Here is a 20,812-nt window from a genome sequence, read left to right on the forward strand (position 1 = left end):
TTCAGTGTTCTGGTCACCCATCCTTCATTGCTTTAGGGTATCACTTGCCTTTTTCTTTAATGGTATCTAACTTTATCCTTAGTATTTAACTACATTTTGGCATAACATTAATTTGCCACTTTCTTTTCATGTTATCTAAACATACATTAAAACACTGAGAATCTTTCTATTTTTGGGCAAATTGGAGCTTTACAGTGGTCTCAGTACTATGGTGCAAAACTTTGAATATCTCTGAATCAAATTAAATGCATTTTTTGCATTTATTTTTGCTTACATTGATATAAAGCTTTGTAAACTTATGTTTTGGCAAGATACAAAATAGATTTTTAAAAAATAGTAACTAAATATTATTTTTAATACTAAAAAAGTATATGGATTTCTAGTAAAAATACTGACTCATAAATCTAATAAAAATAAATTAACTTATCTGGATAAATTCTCTGCATTTTAAATTATTGAGAGGTTCATTCACAATTCATCTTTTATTGCTTTTAGTTGCTGATGCATGATCAAGATGAGTGGATTAGGAGAAAACTCCTTGGATAGCTTGACCAATGAGTCAAGGAAGCGCAAGCCATTGCCCTGTGATACACCAGGTGCAAGGTAGGTTTATATAAACTTCTCTCTTTTTTGTATTTTGAGTTCTTAAAAACATTTTTCAAGTTTTCATTGCATTTTAGAGTAAGTTCTAATTAATAATTTTGTTCAGTTGAAAAATTCTCTAGGCCAGCTTCTGTTGTGAAGATGCAAAACTTTACTATTATGTGTAGATAGGCCAAAGCTGATGAACTATGCTCTATAATTAGACTCTTGCGGAAATCTTAATAGAGTGAACATATAAGGAATCACTGTTTGAAGCTGTGATTGCAAGGCAAAAGAAAGAAAACTTCTTGCTTCAAATTTCAAAGGCAGCATCTTATATCTGGTAATTGATTTGGCAAGTCTCATTTCAGGTGGTTATGGTCAGCATAGAATCCTGCAGCAGGCTGAGCCCTTTTTTCGACTTCCGTTTCTCCACACTAGTTCTTTGCAAGCTCATCTCAAATTTTGGCATTCCATGCTGTTGTCTTGCCCCTCACTCCACTCTGTCAGAGATCGTGATCTGAGGGAATCGATTTTCTGTCCCCTCCAACTTCATTGCTTTCCACCACATTGAGTCTGTGTTATCCTTTCATGTTCTTGTTCCCATAGAATAGTAACCCTTATTAAATTTATCTGCAGTTTCACCAAAATACCAGGTGTCATGTGTGCTCATATTTCTCCCTTTTATGTATGTCCCCACTGTCCCATGGTAATTAGCTTCATTATGCTACAGACTGTGTATGTGATCCTCAGATTCTCCCACCGTATCCCAGTATCTCTTTGTGAGTGTCCTCCATTCCAATTTCTGTTTCCTTTTCTCCAGTGTCTATCTGTCCATTCAGGAATTCTGTTTTTCAGTTTGTCACCCTTCATTAGCTTTCTTTATCTTTCAAGCCCCTTCTTTCTCATGCATTTTTCTCCAGTACTGGTCCATGCATACTTTCCTAACTCTTTCATTTAGTTTCTTCTCAAAGAATATTCATTCTTTTGATTCCCTCAGTGTGCCCATCCCTTTCACCTGGGTCGTCCTGTTCCTCCTCTGTATATGACACTGTTCTCTCTGTTGGTTTAGGCTGTAGACAGTGTCCCTACTCAGCACATTAATCTATGTAAGAAAAGGAATTTCAGAGAGGGACTTTATCCAGCAACATTGGGTTGTCTGGGATTCTGATTTCCTTGGATGTTGAGATGACATTTTGGCCCTAATGCCTAGAAATTTCTCTGAGGTATCATCTTCAGTAGTCATCTCATTACAAGCAAACTGAAGGGATTTCATAGAATGTTAAAATTCTATTTCATTTGTCTAATAAATTGTAAACAAATCTAAAGTAACTTTTATGCTTAAAATATACTTTCTGTATGAGTGTTACAGTTTTATAACAGGCAATTGCTCTTTTCTTCAAATCTATCGAGAGAGCAATCACAGGAAGATTTTTTGGATAAGGAACTTTCTCATATCCTCTTAAGATAAATTTGTACTTAAAATTCTTAAATAAAAAAAACAGAAAAAACAAACAACAATGTAACAAAACACCCCCTCCCCCCTTCAGATTTATGTTTGCTGGAAGAATAACTGCTACCAAGGTTTAATAGGTAGGTGTTACATGAAGTACATGAAAGTTCACAGAGTGAGGACAGCTTTTGTATATGATGGTATGTAAGTATGTGAAATGATGTTTTTGATTCCTAGTTTGACCTGCAGTGGTGAGAAGCGTCGGCGTGAGCAGGAAAGCAAATACATTGAAGAACTGGCTGAACTGATATCTGCTAATCTGAGTGACATTGACAATTTCAATGTCAAACCAGACAAATGTGCTATTTTAAAAGAAACTGTGAGACAGATTCGACAAATAAAAGAGCAAGGTACAGTTTCCTTGTGATTCCTTTTCCAAAGTAGTAGTTACTTGGGAAATTGAGTCGTGTTCTTCACAATAGTATGTAACTGAGAAAGTCTTCAGATTTTGACTTGAACCAAACCTTTAATATGCCTTAAATAATTTTCTGTTTAAAAGTAAGCCAATATTTACCATCACTTTTTTTTATTGGGAATCAGGGCTTTAAAACTTTGTATGACCTTATCAGTTTCCTGAAAATACTAGGAAAGCACGAGATAGTCCACAGAGAAACCAAAAATCAGATGATATTGTACCATCAGCTGGTACAATATGCCAACAACTCACTGGTATGAAGAATACATCCTGTTGTCTTTCACTTCAAGGGATTTCATGCCTAAAGGGACTTTCATGCTTTGAAATTAATTTCTTAAAAAATGCCTAGTTTCTCATGGGGCACATTTCCAATCAGATATATTCATTTTTATTGTTATTTTTTTCCTATTATGTTTCTATGGACTTTGCTTTCTTGTGTATGTATTTCCTTTGGACAGGAAAGTAGTAAAAGAAAAATAAAAAAAATCAAGTGAGCTATGGTGTATATTTTACCTGTCTTGGTAAATTGCCACATCTTTAGAAAACATGTTAAAACATTTCTAAAAAGAAATCATCTTAACTTCTGGTTTTGATTTTTTTTCCTAATGTAATCTAATGTATTCTAATGTAATAACTGTTTCATTATAGAGGTATGTGATAATTTTCCCTTAGGATGGTATACTCCTCTTGTGGTTGGCTTAGCCAGCCGACAAGTACCACAGAACAAAGTTTACCATTCGTTTTCTGTATTTCTGCTGCCTGGTGTGCATTCCCATTCCACCTTCCCCTGCAATCAATTTATTTAGGATATTGTGATTCTTAAAATATGATTTTATTATATACACACACAGATGTATACATATATACACACACACGCACACATATATTAACATGAGCCAAAGCCTTTTTGTACAACAATGGTGATGGCATCTGAAAGCTGTGACCAACGATGATGAGATGATCAAAATAAAACCAGAAGGAAGAGATATGTGTAATGAGTGTGTACAATGGCCATTGAAAGATTCAGCAGGGATCCATCAGACAGATGGTCCCAAGAGCAGCAGAAGAAATAGTTTTCACAAAACAAGTTGGTCCAGCTTTAACTGTCAAGTCAGTTTATGTAAGCAAAGGGTTTGGCATTATGTACCCGCAACAATTTTTCGGGACGTAGGCAACTAATGATATATGAAACTTCCTCTCTCACTTATGCTTTTTTTGCCTTTACTCACATGCTTCCTAGAATCTGGCTTGTAATACTAAAATGTGGCCTTCAAATGAAACGTTGCTTTACTGCAGTGTATCTTTGGTGTTTCAGGAAAAGCAGTTTCTAATGATGATGATGTTCAGAAAGCTGATGTATCTTCTACGGGTCAAGGAGTTATTGATAAGGATTCATTGGGACCTCTTTTATTACAGGCAAGTACAAATTAGACCCTAGTAAATCCCTGTGGGAACAAATACTTAAGGCAGGTGAAAATATTACAATAAAGCCTGTAATCATATAGTAATAAATAGTATGCAAGAACTATACAGAACTATGTTTGAAAGGGACAGGAATACAATCTTATCATGTTTTCTCAATTTTGCTGAAATTCTCTGTAGCATGAAAGAGAAGAATAGCATTTGACTTTTTCTCATATTCTCGTGCTTTACTTTCTCCAGCAGTCATTAGCAAATTACTACTAAAGCAGTGCTAAGGAATAGGAGGAATATTTTGCTTTCTTTAGGAGATAGCCATTAAAATAAATGGATGAGGTTTTGCAAAGACTTGAGGTTCGTGATGTGTATTGGAGTTTGTGTTTCTAATTCGTGAAGCATTTTAAACAAATGTCGCCATCAAGTAAAATAACCTAAGAATAATTATAAAAAAAGGTACATAGTAGATACCTTTTCTTTATGCCTAGAAAACCAATCCCCTATTTACAAGTCCATTAAAAAGCACTTTTGAAACTTAACTGTTTTACATAGATATTGAATTTTTCTTTCAGTTAAGAAAATACAGTATTTTAAGACATGAATAGACCCTCTTCTCTTATCTCATCCCTTGCTGGTGGAAATGTCTTCATGTTCATGTCTTACTACGTTTCCCCTGAATTTCTTCTTGTTTCAATTTGCCAGCTATTGAAATAATGTTAAAATTCATTATCTTGTGTTCAAATAAAGCAAGAATGAAACAATAAGGCTGGTTATTACCGTGAAAGAGTTCAGTGGAATAACAAATGAACAGATTAATTTTTAATATTGAAATCATTCCTCACTAGAGACAGTTTTCCTCAGAGAAAAATTTAAAACTTCAGCTCTACCCTTGAAAAGAAATGCATGTATTCTAACTTCATATTTGTCACCCATAGTTTTTAAACTAAATTATGTTCAGAATCAGGCATTGTGACTTGTATGATATATTATCATGTTAATCTTTAGGCGTTGGATGGTTTCCTGTTTGTTGTAAATCGAGACGGGAACATAGTATTTGTGTCAGAAAATGTCACACAGTATCTGCAGTACAAACAAGAAGATTTGGTTAATACAAGTGTCTATGGTATCTTGCACGAAGAGGACCGGAAGGACTTTCTTAAAAACTTACCTAAATCTTCAGGTAATAAAAGCTGACTTACTGCACTGTTACTAGGCTATGTGAAAACAATCAGAGAAGGACAGAACAACTTGTAATGGATAACCTTTCAGAACAAATTACTTACACAAAGAATATTTGACATACAGAAGTATGTTAATCTTGAAAATTATTACTGTGTTCTACTAAAGCACACCGCCAGAAATAAATGTGCTGGAAATTCGCACTGTACTTTAGCCTTTGCGATTTGTTTACCTGTAACTTAAAACAAGGATACTAAAGGAACATGTTGCCTAAAGCCACAAGACTAGCTGAGGGAGCTGCTTGTTTTTTAAATATGTGAATGACTTTTCAGCTCTCCTTCAAGTGACTGAAAGTGTCATGTAAGGGAAAGAGGGTTTTTTTTTTCCACTTGGTTCTCAATACTACTATTTTATACCGAAGTATAAAACTGCTGGTATATTGAGAAAGCACCTTAAAATATTCTTTAATCTCTCTAATTTAGGAATAAGGTATTCGAATTAAGAAAAATCAGTTATGATCAGTTCAGATTTTATCTGAAAATCTTTATAAGTTCTTACTGTGTTCTTTTAAGTTAATGGAGTTGCTTGGACCAATGAAACACCTAGACAGAAGAGTCATACATTCAATTGCCGGATGATGGTGAAAACCTCTCATGATCTTTTGGAAGATGTAGGCAGCCACCAGGATATGCGTCAAAGATATGAAACAATGCAGTGCTTTGCTTTATCTCAGCCAAGAGCTATGATGGAAGAGGGGGAAGGTAGGAAATTTTGTGGAATCTCTGTGCACAAAAGAGATCTCCCAGTAAGCTGTCGGTATTTAGTATTTGTTATGAAATCTGTAGCTTCTGCAATCCATTTTTAAGTAAGTAGGAACAGAATGCAAAAACTTTAATTCTTATTGTCTGTACTTCTATTTTAACAACTAAAGATGCTTCAGCTATTTTATTAGATGATTTCATAGCATAAAACAGGAGAGAAATGAAAGAAGAAACATTCCTTTTTTAAATACAGATTTGCAGTCCTGTATGATTTGTGTGGCACGTCGTATCACAACTGCAGAAAGGGTATTTCCAACAAATCCGGAGAGCTTTATTACAAGACACGATCTTTCAGGTGAGAAATGTACTCAAGATGAAGGTATGAAGGATTTTTTGTGTGTGTGTCCATGTGCTCTTGTTTTAAATAAATCAAGTATGTAAATAAATTGTCTATCTGTAGTGACTAGCAGAATTCATACTGAGAATTCCCAACTGGTTTTTGTAATATACCATTGCTGGCAGTGGGGTAAAGCAACAACTGTGGGACGCATTTTCTGTCTCTATGCTAGTCTGCTATTGTTTGACAACTTGGTATAAAGCATTACTTGTGTTTTAATTTGGCAGCATTTCAAATGGTTGTCACTGTGCTTTTCTTTACACGTAAGAAATACTTTAAATCATAACTGAAGCTAATGAAAGGTCTTTAGAATGCTTGTATTTTTCTACAGTGTGTGAGCTAATGCTTAAAGTGGTTTATGCTGTTTAAAGTGAATGAGGCTTTTTCAAATGCCAGTTAACATTTGTGATGTTTGTTTATGGATGTATTGGTCAGTATTTTTTAAAATTTTTCTGTGTATGCATCCTTTGGGTGTGTGTAACCAGAGACTAAAGTTATTGTTTTCTAAAGCTCTGGCATTACCCTGTGGGTGCTTAACTTCCTTTTTTTCAGTTATCTAAATCCCTTTGAATATCGATGATTTAACAAGCAGCATCATATTCTCACATGGCAGATAATTCATAAAAGTAACTTCTGCATACTCAAAATTTGGTGTTAGGCTGATGAACAACTGAAATGGCGATATTGGAGCCTTCTGAAATGTATCGTATTTATACAAAAGGATTGCCATAGTCATAAAGAGTTTTAAGGTGTGTATTTTCTTTCCTGTTACAGGCAAACTTGTCAACATTGATACCAACTCATTACGGTCTTCCATGAGACCTGGCTTTGAAGATATAATTCGTCGGTGTATTCAGAGGTTCTTATGCCATAATGATGGACAGTCATGGTCAAACAAACGTCACTATCATGAAGGTAAAAATCTGTTTGTGATATTTGGTCATACTGCTCTCCTAGTGGCTGTATTTTTTTTCTGAAAACCAAAAATGCTAAATTCTGCCCATGTGATTTTTTTTCATACTTTTTGTTAGTGTTTATTGCTGTGACTCATATTAACAAACTGAAGGAGGATGACATCTTGAGAAACAGGAATTCTGATGGAAGTTATTTTGTTTTTCTAATGTGCCTATTTTGATAATTTTCATGGAAAATACCAGATACATGATGTGGGAGCCTGAAGTAGTCTGTTTTTCCACAGATGGATATAGCAATGAAAGTGGCAGCTGTATTTCTGTAATAACATGTAATCCTTAATTATCATTTGCTTGTTATCTTTGTTTAACATTACTTTGACTTTCTTTTTATTTTAATTCATCCTTTCTTTTGTTAAAGGATAGCTCACTAAGAGTGGTAACAGTTGTGTTGATGCCTTTTTCTTATTCAAGACACAAGGGTTCAAAATATTTTCAGTGTTCCAGGGTTATGTATTTTGTAATGCTAATTTGATAACCTTGATAGATAAAGTGAGGTACAGTCACTGTCTTCAGCAAGAACGATGGCATTTTCTAAGTTTTCTAAACTCCAGTCTTTTTGAAGGATTCACAAAATAATTCAAGTTGAAGGGATATTAAATAAAGAGAAACTCATACTGGCTGAAAATGGAGTTTCCATTCCATTGGAAGTTCTTCAACTTGACTGATTAAATGAATCCTAAATTAACGAGAAATTTGGAGCTCAGATTAAAAGCAATGGCTTGCACAATTTTTTGATTGAAATAAAACTTTTAAACTTTGAAACTTAAAAATACTTCATCTGAAAGCTTCCAAGTTTCATTTCTATTCCATATTAATTATCTGTATATTATAGTGCAGCTAATATTGAAGTGTTGCTTAGTCCTTCTCCCCAAGGAGAAGCCATGGAAACCTACTAATCTAGCCTTGGAAGTCTGTTAACAAATGTAGAACTTTGTGTTCACCATGCACAGCTGGCAAAATACTGCAGCATCAAAATAATCTTGTTTGCTTTTATCTTCCCTCTGCTAATTTAGGAGAAAATGTGGAATGCTTCCTTTTTCTGAATATCTATCTTAGGAGTGTGTGTGATTTTTTTAATTATTAATTTTTTAAAACATCTTAAGCAAATGAAGGCTATTATGTTAAAAATCTGTAGAGTTCATATTAATAATTCTTGGGCTTTTAAGTATCAACTATACTTGTGTCTTTCCTTTACAGCTTATACACAAGGTCATGCTGAAACACCATTGTATCGGTTTTCTTTAGCGGATGGTACTATAGTGACGGCGCAAACCAAGAGTAAACTATTTCGAAATCCTGTGACTAATGACCGCCATGGATTTGTTTCTACTCACTTTCTTCAAAGGTGAAATCAGTCATATCTGCTTGTCATTTAAGTGTCGTAGCTTTTAAAAATATATCTGACCTCGAAGATACCTGAAAAAACAGTGTGCCAAAATATTTTATCTGATTAAAACTCACACAGAGGAGAAATAACTTGGGAAGCAGAGTTGCATAGCGTACAAATAAATGTGTCAACCTAACACTGACACTCCCAACTTAACTGTGTGGCAGAAAGTCAGAGTCAAGAGAGAGGTTTTTCCTCAGTACCTGCATGGAGGCTGTATTATGTCTTCATTATTCTTTTGGGTTAAGATTTATAATGATGAAACACTAAAAATAAAAATGCTCAGTTACATGCTTTATCTTACTTTTTTTAATTGCAGACCAATTAAAAAGACAACAAAACTCCTTCAGATGCATCGTTGATGACTCAAAGTTAAATGTACCTTAAATAGCGCTTCCTGTGACCTGTTCTTGTTGATTGCAAGAATAATTGAAATACCACTCTGGAGGGAATCTGTCTGCTTCTGGCATTAAAGTGCCTCCAGATGCTGACAAATGAGTAGCTGAGATGGTTAAAGGCATCATTAGTGTGCACAGTAGAACAGTGTCATGCATTGAGTCAGGAAGGGAGTAAAAGAAGGAAGATGTTTAAACTGATAGATTTGACTAATGACTGTTGATGAAAGCCTTTTGAAGGGGTGATACTGTATATACTTATAATTCAAATTACCTAAAGGACCAAGCATTTCTGTAATGAACAAATGAGTGGCATGGCTTAGTTCTGCTTTTGTGGAAGTTTGAATTCTCACTGCTCTTTTCAAAAAAGTATTTGGAAAATTATTTAATAATGTTATTCTGTTTTTGTAGCACTTGATTCCAAATAAGGTTTTAATTTGTTTTCTTGGGGTTTCTGGGGATGTTGTTGGACTTACAGAGAGCAAAATGGATATCGGCCAAATCCAAATTCAGTTGGGCAAAGCATCAGAACACCTGTGACTGGAAACACAAATTCTGTTGGTGGTCTTATGAACGTGTCACCTGGTCAAGGCATGCCAATGCAGAACAGGAACTATGGTATGGGAGATCCCAATGCAGTGGGTCAGCTGAGCAGCACTCGATATGGAGGCCCTGGTAGTATGGGGCCAATGAACTCTGGACCCGGAATGCAGTCCTCTGCCTATCAGAACAACAATTATGGGTTAAATATAAGTAGCCCACCACACGGTAGTCCTGGTTTAACTTCCAACCAGCAGAATTTAATGATATCTCCTAGGAATCGAGGGAGTCCAAAAATGAGTTCACACCAGTTTTCTCCAGTTACAGGTATTGTATTTTTGCTGTAAGCTCTTTTTTTTTTTTAAGCTGTCTTTCCTCACTTTCATCTGAATTCCATCTTTCATCCTTTTTAACAGTTCTATATGACCTTGTATGTGTTACTTAAATGTAGTATACCTAATTTCATGGTAAAAATTTATTTTAAAATAATTAACTCAATGTGGCAGTCATACAGAATCCAAAGGACAAGTAGATACAGACAGTACCGTAGCCTAATAAGTTTGATCTCTGTCCTGTGATACAGGTATACACTCTCCAATGGGATCTGCCAGCAACACCGGCAACAGCACTTTCTCTAGCAGTTCTCTTAGTGCTCTTCAAGCCATTAGTGAGGGTGTTGGAACTTCCCTTTTATCAACTCTTTCTTCACCGGGTCCAAAATTGGATAATTCCCCAAACATGACCATAACTCAGCAAAGTAAAACGAGTACCCAGGACTCCAAAAGCCCTTCTGGTTTGTATTGTGAACAAAACCAAGTGGAAAGTTCCATCTGTCAGTCAAACAGCAGGGATCTCCTTGGTGAAAAAGATAGTAAAGAGGGAAATCTGGAGGCATCTGAAAGTCAGAGGGGACCATCTGAAAGCAAAGGGCATAAAAAACTACTTCAGCTACTCACATGCTCCTCAGAGGAAAGAGGACATTCTACAGCATCAAACTCGCCTTTAGACTCAAATTGTAAAGAATCTTCTACCAATGTTACCAGCCCTTCAGGAGTTTCCTCATCAACATCTGGGGGAGTATCTTCCTCCTCAAACATGCATGGGTCGCTCCTGCAAGAGAAGCATAGGATTTTACATAAATTGTTGCAGAATGGTAATTCTCCTGCAGAGGTAGCCAAGATCACAGCTGAAGCTACTGGTAAAGACACGTATCATGATGCTAGTAATGCAGCCCCCTGCGGAGAAGTCACTGTCAAACAAGAACAACTGAGCCCAAAGAAGAAGGAAAACAATGCTTTACTAAGATATCTGTTAGATAAAGATGATGTTAAGGACCCGCTTTCCAAAGAGTTGAAGCCTAAAGTAGAAAGTGTGGATAATAAAATGGGACAATGCAGTAGTTCTACAATTCCTACTTCTAGTCAAGAGAAAGAGATGAAAATAAAAACGGAACCAGCGGAGGAGGTACAGTATAATGTGAAATGATGGGAGTGAACAAACCAATGTTTTCTTATTACAGTTAATGGCTAAATATAGAACACTCTTTTTAGTATGCATGTGTAAACATTTCTAAGAGAGTTCTGTGCAAATGGTGTGAAACTACATTCTGGTTTTACTGTAACTGAAAAATCACAAAGAGAACTACAGGATATGTGTATTACCAAATGTGCTGAAGTCCTGGACTAATGTTATTTTAAGTTATGGTACGATTAAGGCAGTATATATTTACCAATTATTCCTTAAAATCAGATCTTTAACATCTGCTATTTCACATAGCACATGTTTATTTTTATGGCCTGTTAGGAAATAGAGCTGTAACTGCCTTTGCAATTTGTTGGTAATACAATAGAAAAAGGTAAAACATGATTTCATTTTGAAGATATAAACAACACACAAAAATAGGTAATACTTAAAGTAGCTATCGATTTGTTTTAGTTCAGTCTTCAGTTTTAGCACTCTCTTTTTCCTTAAGTAAGGGAAAATGTTGTTCCAAATACATATATATTCAGCCTTCAAATAAATATATGTATATTTATTTGTTTCAGTGTTTCTAGAGTTGAAATTCCAAGAAATGGAAATAGCAAAATATATCACCATGGAATAACTCTCCTGAAGCAGCAGTACACTTGTTAGGGGCTACTGTTCTTATACATAAAGTGAAAATAATATTTTATATTTAGTTCCTAAGTCACATTTAGAACTGCTTCAAAGTAAATAACACTGGCCAGTATGGCAGAATTTACTGAAAACATGTTGATATCTTAGAACTTGGATTTCCAAAGTCAATAATAACTATGTAAATAAAAAATTATCGCACAAATTTTATATTAGCTAATGTCTGACTATAAATGAAACACCCTATAACATTATTTGAGTACCACGTATGGAAAAGCCACTAACAAGTGTGTAATAGTAGCCAATGTGTTGTTTCAGTACTTGCTCCTGAGATTAACATATTCAGATAAGCTTGTTTTGTCAAGATATATATATGCAATTATATATAGAAACATATATATATACACACAATTCTTTTTCTGTTAAAACTGCATCTGATTTAAAGAGAAATTTTTAAAGATTAGGGTTCCAGTTGTCCAGAAAAATCTGTGCGTACTTTTCATGTATTGTTGTGTTAACCAGTGATCAAATTAGGCTTTTTGTGTATGATAAATACATTATTTATCACTGAATGGTATACATTCTTGATGTTATTTGTTCTTGTTAGCGTTTTTATCTTTGTAATTTGTGATGGCTGAAATGTTTATATTCAAAGGTGCTTTTCTTTTTGTTTGTGTACTTCAATTTTCTCCTAATTCTCAAAATTAGCCAAGCAAAATACTCTAAAAAAAATGTAGCTAAATGATATCTGAAGTTCTTTGGAAATGGAGAGATAGCCCAAGGTACTGTCAGTGAACTAAAACATTTGTCTCCCAGTTAAATCTTTTAAGATTAGTTAGGAACTAAATAAAAGCTGAAGGATAGCCATATGATAGTAAATAACCTTGGTATTTTACTGCATCTTTTTCAGATGAGTGGAGACTTGGATAATTTGGATGCAATTCTCGGTGATCTGACTAGTTCAGAGTTTTACAATAATGCTATGTCTGCAAATGGAAATAACCTGGGAACAAAGCAAGCATTATTTCAAGGAAATGCCCTATTGGGTAAGGAATTTAATCTAATATCACTTTGGTTTTGAAATTAGGGTTTTCTTCTTACCTGATGTAAACATAATGCATCCTCAAATGCTTAGAGAATACTTTCTTGATCTCCTATATCTTCAAGGACAAATGCAATACAAAATGGCTAATTATGCTTTCCTAGGCCACTATGTACACTATTAGCTATCTTCACAGCACTCATCTACTATATACACAATTAATAAAGTTAACTTCAGTTCCTTATTTTATTGTTACTTCTGCGTCTGTCAGAGACAAGACATCAGGAAAAACATTTTACGAATTCTAGATTAAAATTGAGAATTTTCGTTCCTTACAAATGACTAGGGAAGTATTACGGGATTGGTAGCAAGCTTTTGATTTCCCACTTATTCTATGCGAAAACATCTTGTGGCCTGCAAATTCAGATCAGTACTCCTTGACATTGAAAGGAATGCCTTCCTTAGTAGGAAGCTGAGTAGGAGGGAAAGATAACCTTGCTAATAGACCAGCGTCATTGCAGTTGTCACCTCCTTTTATAACATTTGTCATCTCTTGATTATATAGGGCAATAGATTGCTGAGGTAACCTAAGGAGGTTAAACATGGATAATGAAAAATGTAAAAACAGGTATAAGAACATGTAAGGCCACAGACACAATTGGCTGTGGAGCACAGTGATTTCTGGGTTAAATAGTCCACGTAGTATGCTGTACTCAGAAACGCTCTGCTTTTGGATTCAACATGTTCCTGACAGAACCATTTGACTTGTTTCTATTTCCATGTCAGGGTTATCCGAAGACTAGGCAGTCCACTCATATATTTCAAGGAGTCTGTAATACCAGTGTGTTTCAAAATGTTAAAAACATGGTTCATTACAGAACTTAAATGAAAATAAACCTTTTTATGTCTGGGGCCAAAGGGAACTGCATTTGGCTTTTCCTGTAAAAGGTCTTAACTATGTACTCAAAATGTGATTGGTGTAGTGAGAACATAAGTAAAATTACTATTCCTGGCTTCTTTAAGGTCAAATATATGTGCCTGTAAACAGATCAGAGTTATTTAATTTACAACTAGTAATTTCTATTTAAAATGTACAGTTGCATGCATATTTTAATTCTTCAGCAGGTATGAGGAGTCCTCAGTCTGTGCAGACTACCCGCCCACCTTTCAACAGAGCCATGTCTTTAGACAGCCCTGTGGGTTCAAGTGCTCCAGTGAGGAATGTCAATCCATTCTCCATGTTACAAAAGCCAAACTTGATGGGTGGAAGTCCAAGAATGATTGAGAACCAGGAAAATTTTGGAGCTAATCTGGGTTTGTTGATTATATACAAATAGGTCTCATTGTAAAGGAAAAAGCTTTTATATAAAAAAAAAAATTGCAAGATTATAATATGAATTTTGGTTAGAAGAAAGCTTAAATTGAAAGAATATTAATTTTGCCATCAGCATATAAATACTTTTTAATTTTACTGTCCCTAGCTAAAATTGTAAGAACATAACTATTTACCATCTGTGTATTATTACCAGTACTTTTCTTTAGTAGTTAAATTATTTTTTACGATATTGAGTTTTGAATTTAACATATGTTTTTAATATATAGAAGCAAGAATAGGTCATGATGGCAGTCATGAATATTTTAAAATATATTTAGATTAATATACTTTGATGATTTAGAAATTGGCATGATAAACTTTAGGTGCTTTTGTAAGAGTTCAGTGAATTGATCTGTCATTGGCAGGTGTCCTTGTTGGTAAAACAAAACAAAACCCCATAAAAATAATTCTAAAAGCAAAATATATAATGTATTCTAGATGAAAAATTATTGTATTTTCTGCTCTTCATTACAGCAGGTGCTCCCAACAGAAATGTAGCTATGAATCAGCATCAGTCAGGAGACTGGGGTTTGCCAAATTCAAAGGTGAACAGGTTGGAACCCACAAGTTCTGCTTCAATGTTGAGACCAGGATCAGAGTTTGGTGCATCCCTTCCCAGACCCGCGGTGGGTGGCTCTATGTCTGGGCTGCCCATTCGCTCGAATAGCTTACCTGGTACAAGAGCAATGCTACAACAGCAAATGATTCACATGAGTAAGTTCTTTACTTTTTATTGTCCTACTTAGCACAATCTAAGTAGTTTCTTAATAAGCATTCGTCATCAGAATCTTTTCAGTTTTGGTAGAATGCTAGCTTTTCATCCAAAGGCTTTTTGAGGTAAAGACTATAGAATAGAATTATAGACTCATTTAGGTTGGAAAAGACCTTTAAGAACAAGTCCAACCGTTACCCTAGCACTGCCAAGTCCACCACTAAACCATGTCCCTAAGCAGCATACCTACATGTCTTTTAAATACCTTCAGGGATGCTGACTCAACCACTGTTGTTGTTCCCTGACTGGGACATTTGATGACTTTTTGGTGTTCTTTTTGTTTTCTTCTGGTGGTATCTGTGTGTTTCATACACAGATAATTCATGCTGAGTCCTCAGATTTTGGGGGATAATTTCTGTGTATTTCTGTTTCTCTAGTGCAGTACATCTCTGCTAAATTTGAGGAACTAAATACCATCTATGATTATATATGAAGATACTAGTATTCTGATTAATTCATTGTACTTGATATATTTTTTTTTTTTTCGCTGTTAACTTCTTGGTAATCAGGTTTTTTTAAAGCTTTTTCTTAAGTATTTCAAAATGCTTCTCACATGGAGTCTCCAAATTTCATATAAAACACATTGCAAGTACAGGTTCTCTTTTAAGTATTCATGTTTGCATGGGAGAAAATAAGCTGCATGTCTAAAAGAGAATCTTAAAGCCTATGCTTTTTTTCTGTTCTATATCTCAAACAAAGGTTTAGCCTAGAGCTGAAATTGTCCTGTCTAATGTGGCAATGCTCACATGCCCGAAACAGGCTGAAATAGACTGGCATTCTTTTTTTTCCATTTTCATCACCGAAGGCTACCAGGGCTGTTGCCAGTTCTCTTAGACAGACTTACTGTTTCAATGCGACATGTGGATATAAGGCTAAATCAGGAAGGAATTTATGCAGTCCTGACTGAGTCAGAGTTCCTCCGCTTAGCTTCCTAGAAGTTGGTATTGCTAGGTGATTCCTACAAATACTGGGAAATAATGGGATGGCACAAACTCTCCTATGTGGTGCTGTATGTCTCTGAATAGGTAGAAGGAAGGCCATACTCCCAAAGAGCTGTTATGTACCTTCTGTTTCCTTTGATTTTTCACCCTGTTTTGGAATTTAAAATGCCAAGTGTTGTTGATGTCACTATGACAATGTATATTTGCTAGTGCCCAGATTTCATTGGCCAGAACACTTTTTTTTTAATGTAAAGTTTTGCTGTCTCTCTCAAGTTCCTATTTTAGAGGCTTAAGGATTAGAAATAGCAATTCTGCTCTAACAGAAGCAGTAGCAGTACCAGCTTTGTATCAGTACCAGCTTTGTATCAGTACCAGCTTTATATCACTGTCATATTTAAATCTGTGGTCTGTTATATTTCTGAAATTATCTTGACTATGAGTTTATGTATGTATACACTTTAAACACGTTAATGGAAAGCTCGTCAAACTTCTTAACAATTTGTGTGATAATCCACAATGCTTTATGTGAACACTGGGAGAGCAAGAGGACACCTTTTGTTTTTAAAAAACACACAAATGTTTTACCTCACAGGGCCAAATGAGATAAACATTGGCATGGGGGGGAATCTGTATGGACAGCCAGGACCATCTAACCAACCAGGATCATGGCCTGACAACATGCTGTCCATGGAGCAAGCATCACGGGGTTCACAAAACAGGTAGAGTTGGGGAAGGTTTTAAGATAAGTTTAAATACAGGTGTTCACTGTTTATCAGAAGAATTTAAGACCTGGAAAAAAATTAATGTAGCACATACAGTGGGGATAACAGATTGGAGTCAGAATCTGTTTCCATTTCTGCTGCTGTTTTCTCATGATATGACACTTGGGTATCTTTTAACCCAGCTCCACAAAAAGTGTTGCTAACAAAATCAATCAGTCCTTGAGTTGGGAGGCATGGAGAAAAGAGGTGGGAAAATCTGAAATCATGTCTCTGTGAGACATACAGAAGCCAGGAGAAAATGGGGGTGGGGGGTGGGGGGTGTGTGTGTGTGTGTGTATTCAAGGATAGATGGCAGTTGACTGGACATTTTGGGACCTACATTTGGGACTTAAGTTCTTAAGTCTTACTTCAGCCTTCTGAGTGATTATAGTACTTAATCATCTCCAGGTCAATATATTATCTAAAAACTATGTGTATGCCTTTATAGTCCATAATGATTGTAATGTTTTATATATACAGACAATTAGTTAGAAACTCTTTGGATGACCTCTTATGTCCGGCACCAAATATGGAAGGCCAGACTGATGAAAGGGCACTTTTGGATCAGCTGCACACATTGCTGAGTAATACGGATGTCACAGGTCTGGAAGAAATTGACAGAGCATTAGGAATTCCTGATCTTGTAAACCAAGTAAGTAAAAGGAGAATTTGGCCATTTATTTTCAAAAAACCTGTATTATTTTGTTACTTGAAAAGAAAGTGAAGGCAGCCCCCTCACTCACTCTGTCTCCTTGCTTCCTTGTCTTCACTTTCCTAAATCTGCCTTTGGAAGCATCTGCCTGGAGTAGTGATTTTCACTGATGAAGCTCAGTATTGATTACATTTCTTGCGCATTACAAAAACATAAAATGACATCATCTTAGATCAGTTTATTGTAATATGCTTTGGTATATAGGGGGTGTGTAAATCATTATAATTCTATAAGCAGAGAATTGCATTGGGTTTCTTTAGTAAATTATTGTCAGCTGAGCTTGGATTGTGAAATATTTGAGTGGCAGTGATGTGTTAGTGAGTAGGACACTTCCATCTCCTCTAGTTCCAGCTTGAATTTGCATGGCTAGCAAATAGAAAAAAGAAAATCTATGAATAATTTGGAACTTGCTAAAAACCACAAAATCACACGGTCATTTGTACAAACTGCAGTTTAGAAGTGCAGAAGGGCTTGAATTATGATATTGGTCTGCCCATGTAAGCAGTGTGCAGCAGAAGTGATTTAAAAAAAAAATACTATTAATAATAACAACTTTTGGTATTTTACTTGTCTGGAGACAAAACTAACAGTAATCTGTCCATGCTGTGTTCTACCTAAGAAACCCTTGGTTGTTGTATGCTGTGTTAGCTTTATTGTTTCTATAGCAATTCCTACTTAAAGAATAAACTACTAGTGAAAACACTTTTGTATCTGTTTAAGGGACAAGCTTTGGAAGCCAAACAAGATTCATTTCAAGGTCAGGAATCTTCAGTTATGATTGACCAGAAGCCTTCGTTATATGGTCAGCCCTATCAAGGGCAAGGGGCAGCAATGCCAGGAGGTTTTAGTAACATTCAGGGACAACAGCCATCCTTTAATTCAGTAATGAATCAGATGAGCCAACAGAGCAATTTTCCACTTCAAAGTATGCATCCTAGAGCAAATGTGATGAGACCTCGAACCAATACACCAAAGCAGCTCCGCATGCAGCTCCAGCAGAGGCTTCAGGGGCAGCAGGTAATCTTTTGCTCCTCTGTTTACACTTTCTTCTTGTTTTGGGATGGAATAAAGTGCACACTGAATTGTGTTGCTTCATGAATACAAACATTGACATTACAGCAGATGATTGAAAGGATGGATCTTTCATTTTGACAGTGCTTTTCACACTGAGTGCCTAATGGCTGTAGGAGTGAAAGAACCTCCTTCATCAGCCTCCTTAGCTACAGATTGGATTGGTTTCTGCAGCACACAACATAATTGCTACTTAAAACAGTACTCTCGTACAACGTAGCTGTGGATGATCTATTTATCTGTTTGTAGTATTTTATCTGAATCTCACTGATATCATTAAATGGGCAGCTGCATTTCTCCTGCAAATCAAATGTTACTTTTTTTGACTGTGTGTTCTAACCATTTGGGCTTATTGAAATATGGGTTTGCTTTCCATTTATTGATTTGATGTCATTTTAGGTATTTTCTTAGGATGAAAGGCGAGAGAGTAGATCCAGCCATGTAGACCTTAACACTGGGTTGAAAGCACTGCTTAAAAAATTGCTGCTGGATGTCAGCATTGAATTCCCCATGTGAAAATGCAGTCCTGATATCAAATACAATGTACAAATAAAACGGAAAATTGAAATAGGGCTGCGTGACACAGGATGGCGATGTTTAATCCTTAGGAAATAGTGTGTTCTCTCTTGCTTGTTCTGTGACTATAAAATATATATTTGTTCTTAAAAAGTGCTAATTTTGAGGGAAGAAGAAAAAAAAGCCAGTTAGTGCTGCACTGTTTGCAAGGTTTTTCTCTTTCTTTATGTTTGAGCTGCTTAACCAAATCGTTTAGTACTTCAGGTGCATCAAACAAGGCAAAAATTAACCACTGCACTTTATGGATGCAAGAGGTTTGTAAAAAATGTTTTTTGGAGGAGTTGCCATTACTTTGTTCAGTTACTGGTATTTTCAAGCTAATAGTGCTAAAATGTCTTTTTCCAAGTTTATGAATCAGACTCGTCAAGCGCTTGAAATGAAAATGGAAAATCCAGTCAGTGGTAATACCTCAGTGATGAGACCAGTTATGCAGCCACAGGTGGGATCACAGGTAAGTAATGATTGCACTAGCTGTCTGAAACAGTAATTTTTAAATAGACATATCTTTTACATGTCTGTTTAGAATTTGGACTTTCTTTCATGGTTCCACAGCATTCCTTTTGGTCTTGTTTCTCCCTGTACAATTAAAAAAGGTGGGTTTTTACCTCTCTTATTCATCAAATTTCAGAGGGATTTGTTCATTAGGTCATGCTATTGATACAGTGTGCCAATAGTCTTTTCCATGTTGAATATGATAGGTAATCTACTTTATCATTTGTTTAGCACTAATGACAGCATAATGAAGACCTTTGCCTGATATTTTGATGCTTTTTGTACTGGCTGTGGGTTTTCTTATCTTTCTGTTCTGTAATGGATATGCTGGATCTTAGAGTGTTTGATTGAGTCTGACGATTTCATTTGTAAAAATGTTTTCTAATATGATTTTTCTTTTCTTTGGGGGAAAGCAGCAAGGTTTTCTTAATGCTCAAATGGTGGCTCAGCGTAACAGGGAGCTAATAAGTCATCATTTTAGACAACAGAGGATGGCAATGATGATGCAGCAGCAACAGCAACCTCAGGCCTTCAGTCCACCACCAAACGTGACAGCTTCAGGAAGCATGGATAGTGCTTTGACAGGCCCTCCAATGGCTCAAGTTCCTCCACAGCAATTCCCCTATCCACCTAATTATGGTACGAGTACTAACATGGGGGGTTTTGTCTGTCTGGTGTTCTTTTCCCTTTCTTCACTTATTATTAATCCAGACTACCTAAATACCTATCATTCTGAAAAAATGGAAAATACTTCTACAAAAAAGGATGACTCTTTCCCTTCCCATCATTGCAAGAAGATAAACTAAAAGTACTAGGTGATAATAACTGAAGTATATTGTCTGTTCTTCGTATTTTAAGGAATAAGCCAACAACCTGATCCTGCATTTAGCAGAGTATCAAGCCCTCCCAACCCAATGATGTCATCAAGAATTGGACCCTCCCAGAATCCTATGATGCAGCATCCTCAGACAGCAACAATGTACCAGTCCCCTGAGATGAAGGGCTGGCCATCGGGAAGCATGGCCAGGAGCAGGTGAACTTCTCAGTTATAACCTAATAGCTCAAAAATTGTCTTTCATTTTGTCAAAAGTAGAAGCTATGTTAAATAGGTTGCAGTAGGAAAAGGAGTTTGAAGAGGGGAAAAATAATTGTATCTCTAGTTGTCTGTATGTCCTCGATCCTCCTCTGGAAACAGACTGATTAAATGTATCTTATGCTTAGCTCCATTTATTCATATTGGACCTCCACAATCTGTGTAACTGGAATCAATACTTAGTCTTTGAATATTGCAAAATAGCTTGGGGGGAAATACAAAAGTTCAGCATAGTATTACAACGTACAGTCCTAACAGAAGCCTCCAAAGAGGTTGCAATAGGAAATGCATACACATACTTCT

General features: G+C 35.8%; 1 protein-coding gene across 13 annotated transcripts in view; it reads left to right on the top strand.

Moving 5' to 3' along the window:
* Positions 1-20,812, top strand: part of NCOA3 (nuclear receptor coactivator 3) — an 84,691-nt gene that overhangs the window by 59,280 nt on the left and 4,599 nt on the right. For 7 of the 13 annotated variants that reach the window (XM_054845128.1, XM_054845127.1, XM_054845126.1 and 4 more), the window contains 19 exons: positions 496-603; positions 2,273-2,445; positions 3,826-3,926; positions 4,932-5,106; positions 5,678-5,866; positions 6,120-6,221; positions 7,038-7,178; positions 8,435-8,582; positions 9,498-9,886; positions 10,143-11,023; positions 12,585-12,720; positions 13,839-14,030; positions 14,566-14,805; positions 16,397-16,523; positions 17,046-17,217; positions 17,998-18,294; positions 19,271-19,375; positions 19,830-20,055; positions 20,275-20,449. In XM_054845128.1, coding sequence (XP_054701103.1) covers positions 506-603; positions 2,273-2,445; positions 3,826-3,926; positions 4,932-5,106; positions 5,678-5,866; positions 6,120-6,221; positions 7,038-7,178; positions 8,435-8,582; positions 9,498-9,886; positions 10,143-11,023; positions 12,585-12,720; positions 13,839-14,030; positions 14,566-14,805; positions 16,397-16,523; positions 17,046-17,217; positions 17,998-18,294; positions 19,271-19,375; positions 19,830-20,055; positions 20,275-20,449 — 4,067 coding nt within the window. In that variant the 5' untranslated portion in view covers positions 496-505. The other 6 variants (XM_054845134.1, XM_054845136.1, XR_008579614.1 and 3 more) reach the window with 5 other exon arrangements.

The sequence above is a fragment of the Grus americana genome, chromosome 17, assembly GCF_028858705.1.
Source record: "Grus americana isolate bGruAme1 chromosome 17, bGruAme1.mat, whole genome shotgun sequence".
NCBI lineage: Eukaryota > Metazoa > Chordata > Aves > Gruiformes > Gruidae > Grus > Grus americana.